General features: G+C 32.7%; 1 protein-coding gene across 1 annotated transcript; it reads left to right on the top strand.

Moving 5' to 3' along the window:
• Window positions 1–4393: 4393 nt before the first annotated feature.
• Window positions 4394–6129, top strand: LOC115711949 (mitotic spindle checkpoint protein MAD2). Its single transcript, XM_030640148.2, has 7 exons — window positions 4394–4676; window positions 4784–4799; window positions 4888–5018; window positions 5151–5271; window positions 5352–5455; window positions 5564–5685; window positions 5783–6129. The coding sequence occupies exons 1-7, from the start codon at window positions 4604–4606 to the stop codon at window positions 5837–5839; spliced, it is 624 nt and encodes a 207-aa protein (XP_030496008.1). The 5' UTR covers window positions 4394–4603; the 3' UTR covers window positions 5840–6129.
• Window positions 6130–11031: the final 4902 nt, after the last annotated feature.

The raw sequence follows: 11031 nt of genomic DNA, 5'->3' as shown, positions 1-11031 counted from the left end.
CTATTAGTGGTATTAGAAACAGGTTGATTTGGAACATAACCCAGCCCAGCATGATTGGTTTGGCCAGATTTTTGAATTTTTTCAAAGATGGTGGAACCTGGATTTAGCATTTTAACATTCTTTTTAATGTTATCAATTTCCTTGGTTAAAGAAATAATCTTTGACTCTTTTAAAGACAATTCAGATTCACAACATTTGAGTTTATCTTCCAACTCATTAATGTTGTTACACAAAATTTTATTATCTTTAACCAGGGAGCGATTTTCAGCACAAGTTTCCAACCACTTACCAAACATTACCTTGTAGGATTCAACCATGGAATCCTCATCAATTTCTGACTCATCTGATTCGGATCTGGATTCTTCCTTGTTGTCATTGATTAGGATATTGTTCAAGCAAATGCTCTTTCCTTTTTCCTGCAAATTCCTTGACAAAACACTTGTTAGGACAACTTTTTTTTTTCATCCTCACTACTCTCAGAATAATCACTCCAGGTAATATTTAATCCCTTTTTATTTTTCTTTAAGGTATTAGCACATTCGGTTTGAGTGTGACCAAAACCTTCACATTCTCTGCATTTAATACCTTTCTTATTGTTAGATGAAAAAGGTTTAGAGGGAATATTACCAGAAATGTTACCTTTTGGGTTCTTTGAAAGGAACTTTTTATTTCCAGTAGATTTCATGAATTTTTGGAAATTTTTTGCCAATAGAACCATTTCATCATCATTTTCATCATCAGAAACAATATTTTCAGAAGCATTAAAGGCAATACCTTTACTTTTCTCATTCGAGAGACTTTGCTTACTCTTTTTCTTGATTTGTTGATTCAACTCAAAGGTTCTTAAAGATCCCATGAGTTCCTCAACCTTCATTTTGCCAAAATCTTTTGCCTCTTCCATTGCAAGCAATTTTGTGTCAAACCTGTCAGGAAGAACTCGAACCAAGACTGATTCATCTAGTTTTTCTCCCAAGGCAAAAAACTCATTATAAATATCAGATAATCTTTCATAAAAATCATTTAAAGTTTCAGTATCTGACATTCTCAATTCATCAAATCTAGTTTGCAGCATGGTAAATCGTGATCTCTTTACATCAGCAGTACCTTCAAATTGAATTTGAAGGATTTCCCATGCTTCCTTTGCAGATTCACAAGATGAGATTAATTTAATAAAGCCTTCACCAACACCATTAAAAATAGCATGTAAAGCCTTATTATTATAACCAGACAGTTTTTCATCTTCAGTGGTCCAACTGAGTTCAGATTTTACCTGAGTATTACCTTTTTCATCATTTTCAGTAGGTTGAGACCAACCTGTAAGAATAGCTCTCCATGCCTTCTCATCTTGCGATTTGATGAATGCTCTCATCCTGACCTTCCAATAAGGATAATTCGACTCATTCAATAGAGGAGGTCTAGAGATAGAACTTCCTTCTGCAAACAAAGACATCTCACACAAAACAAGTTAAACGGAATAACCTCAAGATCTCACTAAGAATTTAGTGACTTGCTCTGATACCAAATGAAATTCTGTATTTTAATATTCCCAGTTTGATTATTTAATTAAATGATTAATTAAATGCGGAATAATAAAGCATATCGAAAACGAGTTTTCGTAGTTACGAATGCAACTCTGTAACTCCAGAGAAACCCGTAAAAACAAACGAGTGCATAAAAGTAAAAACACACAAGATTTTTGTACGTGGTTTCAACAATCCTTTCGCAGTTGTTACTAGTCCACGGGGCCACGCCCAGAGATAAGATTCATTAGATCGGTATCAAAAATACAAAGTAATTGACTTATGCATAAATAGACTCCCTCTTATTGTATGCCGCAAGCTTGATGTATTCCACCTACTAACCGAATCTTGATAAAACTCCAAGAGCTTGAACTCCCTTCGATCACCTTGAAGAGTGCTTGAATCCTCCCGATTCAAGGCTTAAAGGCTATCTCCCGAAAGCCTATACAACCATCTCCCGAAGGTTGTGTGCTTGTATCATCCCGATGCAAGACTTCAAAAGCAATCTCCCGAAAGCTTGTAAATACCCTTCTCCCGAAGGTGCACTGATGTTCTTCTTCGTTGTAGACTTGTATACAGACTCAAGACAATACAAACAACAAATAAACAGAGTAAGAGTAGAACAACTCTTCTCTACAAAACAAAGACACTCTTTTCTTATGATATGAAAGTGAATAAAAGAGTTAACATAACAAAGACACTCTTTCCTTAAGATATGAATATAATTCTAAGTGTATGAAAGAGATACAAAACCTAGCAGCTATAAGATGTATTTATAATGAATATACATCTCATAGACAGCTTACATTCGGTCTGAACAAGACCTCAACCCACTAGAAACTTCCCTAAAATAATTCTTCAATCAGTCCAGGAATTTCCGTTTCTGTACCTACAGAATCGTGGGCAATAACTACAACTTTCCTTTTATAGAAAAGGAAAGTTTAGCTCCGGTTTTCTCTTCAAGAAACCTGATCTTAGAAAATGGGAAACTCAACACAAGATCAGAATAACAGCTGGTTAGCAAAGAATCAATGTGTAATCAAAACTTACCATTTTTACCTCAATTTCCATAAATGGGAAAGCTAGTCAACTTTCCTTCCAAGTTTAGATTTACACAAATAGGGAAACCATATCAATATATGCCAGCCGAAATATACATTAAATAATAAAATATTTTTGTCAATTAAATATGCCAAAAATGGAATTAACAAAACATACTAATTTAATAAACAAAATAATAATATTCACATAGGTTTATTATATTACTCTACGTGTGTTCTGTTTATTTTCTAGTAATTTTTTTAAAAAAATAAATAATATATATATAAAATTGTTTATCTTTATGTTTTTTTTTGTTTATTGTGTCATGTTTATTTTTTCTAATTAAATAATTTTTGGAGTTTATAAAGTTATTTTTGTTTATTTATTTTTTGATGTAAGAATTATATTTCAGTAGAAAATTCATTTACTTACTCATCAAAAAATAATCAATATATAGAAACAATAGAAAAAAAATATACTTATTTTAGTATAGTATAAATTGACTATGTCTATTTTTATGTTTACAATTATAATAAACATACTAATAATATAAAATACTTTGTATATATATGTTTATTTTGTTTTCTATCTATTAAACATACTAATTTAATAAACAAAATAATAATATTCACATATGTTTATTATATCACTCTATGTGTCATGTTTATTTTTAGTAATTTTAAGTATTGATTTATATTTATATACATTAGTGTTTATAATTTTGATATTGTATTTTATTAAAAAAATTCTTATTAAATTATAATAATTCATACTAAAATAGATAATAAACATTTATCTTTTAATAAAAAAAATATTTAATTTGTTTATTTTATAAAACTGTTTAATTAATTTTACGAAATTGTTTATTTTGAGTTTTAATAAACATATTTTATTATTTAATGATTAAAATGTATGGTTTCATGTAATAAGTTTTCAAAATGTATAAGTTTTTAAAATAATTTTTTTTTTTTTGCACATTTTTTGTAATTATGTTGTTTTTGTTGTACATTTATGAAAAAAGCCATTAAATAAATACTACCAAACTCTCATTTCATTTTATTATCAAAGTGGAAATATGCATTATTGATTTAATTTTCAATTTTTTTTTACAGTAAGTAATTAAATCATATACTTAATTTTGGTAAATTATTCTAATTTTTTGTAATTTTTAATCATATTAGAGCAAAATGAATATATATTTTTAAAGATTAATATAATAAAAACGTAATCAAAATTGATGTTGAAGTATCTTTTGACACTAGTAATTAAATTTAAGGATTTTTTTATTTTTATACTTTAAAATAATTTATTTATATTTTTACAGAATTCTATATAGAAATTTTTATTGAAATTAATGGAGTAACTTAAATTGTAAGCAAAATATATATTGCAATCTACATAAAAATCACTTTAAAAATTCAAACCGTATCTTAAAAAAAAATAAAAAAAAATAATATAAGGGATAATTTATCTTAAATTTATTGCATTAACTTGTAAGTACATTAATATTTCTACAAGTTCCAATTGACACTAAAGCTAACTTTTCATTTTCGATATCAAGCTCTTTTAATTGATTATTTATGATGAAATGGCCAACACAGCGAATCATCATTATTAATAAATTACAACATATATCATCCATAATTAATTTTTAAACAAAAACAGCCACGTAATTCAATTTCCTACGTGGATCAAATCAGGACCGTCAATGATGTTCCACTAATCCCTTAAAAAACAAATATTAAATTCTGAGTGGGACCCAGTTGTTCCTATCCCAAATGGTCCATTTTAAAATGTTACCGTTGGCCTCGAAAAGACACCAAAATAAACTAGCCGTTGTTCTTCCACTCGTCTTCTTTTGCTAAAAATCTGATCTTTATTTCTTCAGCCTCCAATCTCGCTTCACTCAAAATTCAATTTCTTTCTCTCAATCATACTCAAAATCCAACCCAACCCAACCCATTTCCCATTTTCATTTCTTCAACAAATCCCCATTTGTTTTTTTTTGTCTCCGAGAAAAGAAGAGATTTCTTTCCCAGAAAATGGCTGCAAAGACCACAACTAAAGACATAATTACCCTTCGAGGCTCTGCGGCGATCGTCAGCGAGTTCTTTGGTAGGTTTTTCTTTCTTGTGGGTGCCTTTTTTCGTTCTATATTCACATCTCATTTTGCTGATTTCTTTCTTTTACTTTGGATTTTTCTTTTGGAACACTTTTCTCAGGCTATGCTGCTAACAGGTTAGGGTCTTTTGTCTCATTTATTGTAACTTAATATATGTATATATATAATTATAATGGAACTAATGTTGAATTGATGATGATATAGCATTCTGTATAATCGGGGAGTTTATCCTGAAGAGAGTTTTGTCAAAGTGAAGAAATATGGGCTCCCTATGCTGCTTACCCAAGATGAGGGTGTCAAATCATTCATTTCCAACCTAAACGCACAGCTTTCAGGTTAGTCTACTCTGTACTGTTTCGAAGCCAAGAAAAAAATGTAGGAAAAGGAAATCAATTTTCCATTTCTTCATTCGACTTTTCCAATATCTTGGTTACTGATATTTGGAGTTTGGAATGTATTTTCAATAGAGTGGTTGGAAGCTGGCCAATTACAAAGAGTTGTTCTTGTAATAATGAGCAAGTCTACAAATGAAGTTTTAGAGAGGTGGAATTTCAGCATTGAGACCGATGGTGAAGTCGTTGAGAAAGGGTAAGCCAAAGTTTTTCTTTAGTTTACTCCATGTTTATTTATTAAAGATTGTTTTGTGTTTGGTTATTTTGATTTCTCAGGGTGTCAAGGGAAAAAAGTGACAAGGAAATTATGAGAGAGATTCAAGCAATCATGAGACAGATTGCTTCTAGTATCACTTACTTGCCATGCCTTGATGAGCCTTGTAAGAAAGAAAGAAAGAAAGAAAGAAAGAAAGAGAGAGAAAAACCCTTCTTTACTCAGCTGTGGTGAAATTTTACTTACAATATTGCTTTTTTTTGTTTGTGTTTAGGTGTGTTTGATGTTCTAGCATATACAAATACAGATGTTGCAGTACCATTCACTTGGATTGAAAGTGATCCTAAATTGATTGCTAATCCCCAGATGGTGAAATTGCATTCTTTTGATACAAAGGTAAGTCTTGGAATATATATGGTTTGTTTGAACACTCATCAACTAGATATGAATTTTGATTAATTGGGTCTTTGTGTTGTGTTGGGTATTTTTGCAGATTCACAAGGTAGACACTCTAGTATCATACAAGAATGATGAATGGGATGAAGCTTAGTAAGTAGAAAAATAACAAGACAAGAGTAAGACCAGGACCTCCTCCCTAAATGGTGTGTTTTATTATCTGTCTTTCCTTTGAATTTGAGGGGGTGTGACCGTGTGAAAGAGAGGGAGAGAGAGATTGTGAATCTTTTATTCACATTTTGTGTACCAGAGAGTAAGCGTTGTAGTCTTGGAATGCATTCGTTTTTTTAGTGTTTTTTAATGCAGTTGCTTCTTTCATTAATGGCTGGCATAATAACACAATTTATGGTTTTACAAAACATAATACAAATTTCTTTGCAAAAATATTCAATCTCTACTTGAGAGTAGGAGTGTTCTTTAAATCGCTCACAATGCACAAACCGCACTGCACTATAGAGCATAAAAAATGCAGTTTAAAATTCTTTGAGGTGGGTTGTGATTTGTATTTTGCCAAACCGCGTGGTTTGGTTTAGTTTGGTTTGGTCTGCGGTTTTAAATTTAATAATTACAAATCAAAAACACCGCATATTACAAAGTTACTAATTTTTACAATGTCACTTTTTTTTTTTTTTCATATACAACAAACAAATATATGTAATTACATTGTTTTTTTTAATGGAATATGGTTTTTTATTTTGTTGGAAAAAAAATGTCACTACGTAGATTTCTGGTGCATATCTTTAGAAATTGGATAAATTTTGTACTAAATTTAACAAAAAAATTGAGTGAAAAAATAAATAATTATTGATGATAATAGAAAATTAACTTATGATAAATTTTGATAAATTTTGCACGAGCGAACCTTTCACCAAGACTCCTTTCTCTTTTACTTGATTCATTAAAGCTTAAACTATCTTTCAAAATTTCGAAAGAATACATTCAAGTCTTAAAATTCAGCCAGTGCCAACTTGCACCAACACCAGAAATCCAATTTGTGACTCTTGAAATTCCACCTGAACTCCCTCCACAATGTATGACACATGGTTATACCCACATCCACTTTAGTGCATTTCACCTTGCTCTAAATTATCATGGCAGGAAGGGCCTTCTAGTTAGCGCTCGTGTTGGTCTTCTTGATACTCGAATGAGGAAATATCAACATGCAAGTATAGCTACTATTGAAACTACCTTAAATGCAGGAACAATGGTCGTCACTCTGTTTCCCAATTTCAACATGTCTCTCAGAGACAATCGACTGACTGATGCTTTTAAAGTAGAAGTACAGACAGTAGGAGTGGATTAAGACCCAACTTTTCTTGGCGCCACACTCCATTATCAGATGGCATATCGGCTTCAAGATCATGCTCTTGATCTTAAGCCCTCAAACACAAGATACTTTACTCATCTTCGTCGATTCTAAACAAATACCGACTTGTACTCACAAAGCTTTTACCCAAATTGTGGGTCACAAACTATGAAAAGCTTCACAAGCTACAGCCTATGGTTCAAACCACAATTGAGCCTTCCTACTACACAAAAGAAGATGGATCTGTTGAAATTGCTTTTGACAGAAGCCTAATATGTCATCACACCCATCCAACCACCTAGCTATTTTTGCACCCAATATGTCATCACACCCATCCAACCAACAAATGGAGAAATATTGTACTTTGATTCTCAAGGAAAGCCAATTCATGCTTTTGAATCCTCAGACGAGCATAAAAAACAAGGATATTTGTAACTACAAAAGTTTTCTAAAAGATGATGAGCCCTCACGACGTCCCACTCCAGGAAAGAGACTTAAGCAAAAGCTAGAAAAGGGCAACAAAAACATCGATCTATTAGGCCAACCATCCAAAAAATTCGATTATATAATCAAATACTCTGCACCAAAGAGCTACAACAGCCTATACCAGAACCTACCGGATGAGATTCAGATGATTCTTCAAAAACTTCACAGCCACAGATAGTCTTGCCTTGTTACAAAAGACAAGCGAAATGGATGAAGAAGCATGGAGAAAAATTTCCAGCACCAGCTATTCAACCATCAGTTCAATTACTTCCTCACGCAAACATGATCACCCCAGTCCTTCCATTGATTATGATGTACATTTCCCTCCTCTCAAGAGGTTTGAAAAAACAGAAGAGCAAGGTATCACTTCCCTTCATCCAAAAATACAAAATCCTACAACTAGAAATGCTGATGGAACTCTACAAAAGGTCTCCGCAGCCGAAGAAGTATTAAATTGGCAAACAGAAAATATGATTGCCCAAAATCACGTCTTAAAACGGGTAGAAAAATAAATCACCCGTAAGAGACAATGGTCAAACAACAATCACAAGATACAATCATTGAAAAGTTGACAAACAAGATTCAAAAGACGCATGACAAGTTCATGGCCATCATAAAATCAAATTCTGTTATGATGTCATTATTCTTGGCAAAAGAAGCTGAAATGAAAGCCTTAAAACCTAGTATGAATCTCTAAAAAAGTAATTTTTTCAAAGAGAATCATATTCTACAGGGTCAATCAACACTTTTTGGAGGAAATACAATCCTTTTTGGATCAAATACACCATCAGTACCATGGCAGTTCTCAACAATGCCAAAGACTTCTCCGACATCACCTTTCTCAATCTATTCACAAGAAGACTCACTTCTCTGACTTAGACGAATGCTTGATGAAAAACAAAAACAACAAAAAACTAAAAGGGAAAGAAAAAATAAAGCCTTGATAATTCTCCTCCACGAGCACCCTCCCTATCGAAAAAAGAGCCAAAGCAATTCATGGCCCATCCAACTGTGAATATTCCTATTTATGCCATGATCCATCAAACAGATGATGAATTTGACAAGGGAAATTTTGTTTTTTTCCCTTAATAAAACCCCCAATATCAAAATTTAGACCCTCCACTAATTTGTACAAATTAATCCCATTGATTACATGAACTTCCCATTTTACCCTTTTATTAAAAAAAATAAAAAAAAAATTGTTAAAAACTAAAAAAACTTCCCTCTCTCTTCCCTCTCTCTTCCTCTCTCTCTCTTCCCTCTCTCTTCCTCTCTCTCTTGCCTCTCGTGCACCCCTCTCTCTCTCTAGAAAAAATTGAAAAAACTTCCCACTCTCTCTTCCCTGTCGAATGTTTATTTCTCGGTGGGCGGTGGCAGAAAACCGGAGCACACCACAATCACTCAAGAATCTTACACCATTATAATGGATAAATTGTGTTTTAAGCATTTTGTTAGATTTTATGTAGTTTTCTTTCGTTATATGTGTCGTATTTATTGGAACTGGTATTTTTTGGTCTGAAATGGTAGAGATCTTGCAGATCTAGTTTTCTGTCGAAATCTAGGTTTTCCAGATGTTATCGACAGTTTATCGGTAGAATATCGATGCTATGTCGATATCCTGCTAAGAAAGGTCAGGGATAACCAATATCAACATGTTGTCGACAGTTTGTCGATATCATGTCGATTAAAAAGCAAATTAACCCTAAAATTGAAAGTACTTTGACCAATAAAATTGTCTGTGTTGTTAATGTATATCGATAGGATGTCGTAGGTGTATCGATAGGATGTCGACACAATGAGAATAAAAAAAATTTGACCTAAGTGTCGATAATTTGTCGATATTTTGTCGACAATGTGGTTTTAATTGCTTTCTGTGTGATAATATCGAGCTCATGTCGACATTGTGTCGACAATTTTGTTTGCTAAATACGCGTGATCATACTTGGAATATCGACAGCATGTCGACAGTATGTCGATATGTTGGCGACACTGTGATGTAATTTATTTCTGTGATTGCTAAGTGTGATATCGATTGAATGTCGACATCATGTCGATAGTGTGACAACAATTTTGTGTCGACAAATTCTCAAATAACTTATGTATGTTAATTTGCTTTTTAATCGACATGATATCGACAAACTATCGACAACATGTCGATAATGGTCATCCCTGACCTTTCTTAGCAGGATATCGACATAGCATCGATATTCTATCGATAAACTGTCTATAACATCTGAAAAACCCAGATTTCGACAGAAAATTAGATCTGCAAGATCTCTACTATTTCAAACTAAAAAATACCAGTTTCAACAAATACGACACATATAACGAACGCAAACTACATAAAGTCTAACAAAATGCTTAAAACACAACTTATCCGTTATAATGGTGTAAGATTCTTGAGTGATTGGGGTGTGCTCCGGTTTTCCATCACCGCCCACCGAGAAATAAACATTCGACAGGGAAGAGAGAGATGGAAGCTTTTTCAATTTTTTCTAGAGAGAGAGAGGTGCACGAGAGGGAAGAGAGAGGGAAGTTTTTTAGTTTTTAACAATTTTTTTTATTTTTTTTTTAAAAAAAAAAAGGGTAAAATGGGAAGTTCATGTAATCAATGGAATTAATTTGTACAAATTAGTGGAAGGTCTAAATTTTGATATTGGGAGTTTTATTAAAGACAAAAAGTGAAATTTCCCTTTGACAATCAGTCTTCTTCCTCTGATCAAGAAGAGACTTCTGAAACTTGGTCCCAAGATTCAGATACTAGTAACGAGTCTCAAAATTTAGATACTAGTGACGAGTCTCAAGATTTAGATACTATTGAAGATGACGTACCCCCACATTTTATGGCTCAATATGTAGAAGAAGCATACTCTCAAACTGAGCCTATTATCAAAAGTGAGGATGAAAGTGAAGAAGGAGAAGTAGCTACAATAAAATCAAAATCCAATCATCATCAAAAGAGTAAATATTCTAAGTTTCGAAATTTTAATCTTGATGACATTCCCCATCTAAATGGCGAGAAAGATTCCAAGAATTCCAAGCTTGGGTTAGCTTGGAAACACAAAAACTGCAGGCACAGACAGGGACAATCCTCTTGAATTTTGTTTCAAGAGTCACCGAAACTTTGCGAGATTAGTGGACAAGCTTAGGTGAATAAAGACAGATGACTTTCTTGCAACTCCCATCTATCGCAAATGCCCTAAGCCATCTCTATGTCGAGTTTTATGGCCAAGACGGACAAGTAACTGAAAGACATAGAGCAGAGTTTTCAAGCTCAAGTGTTGTTCAATAGACAAAAGAGACTTGGAAAAGCATTACAAAAGAATGACTAAATGATTCTACCAAATAGGTGGCATTGATGATCCAAATCTGAAGCAAGTCTCCTTTACTCTATTCCAGAGCCACTTGGCGAAGAAACTTTCAGGCTACTCTCTAGATTGCGAAAAAGCCTAATAGATGCTACAATTGAAGAAATTTTCTAACTAGTCTTAAAT

The sequence above is a fragment of the Cannabis sativa genome, chromosome 4 (assembly GCF_029168945.1).
Source record: "Cannabis sativa cultivar Pink pepper isolate KNU-18-1 chromosome 4, ASM2916894v1, whole genome shotgun sequence".
Taxonomy (NCBI): Eukaryota; Viridiplantae; Streptophyta; class Magnoliopsida; order Rosales; family Cannabaceae; genus Cannabis; species Cannabis sativa.
Note: the sequence above shows the minus strand (reverse complement) of the source record. Positions and strands in the feature narration are given on the sequence as shown.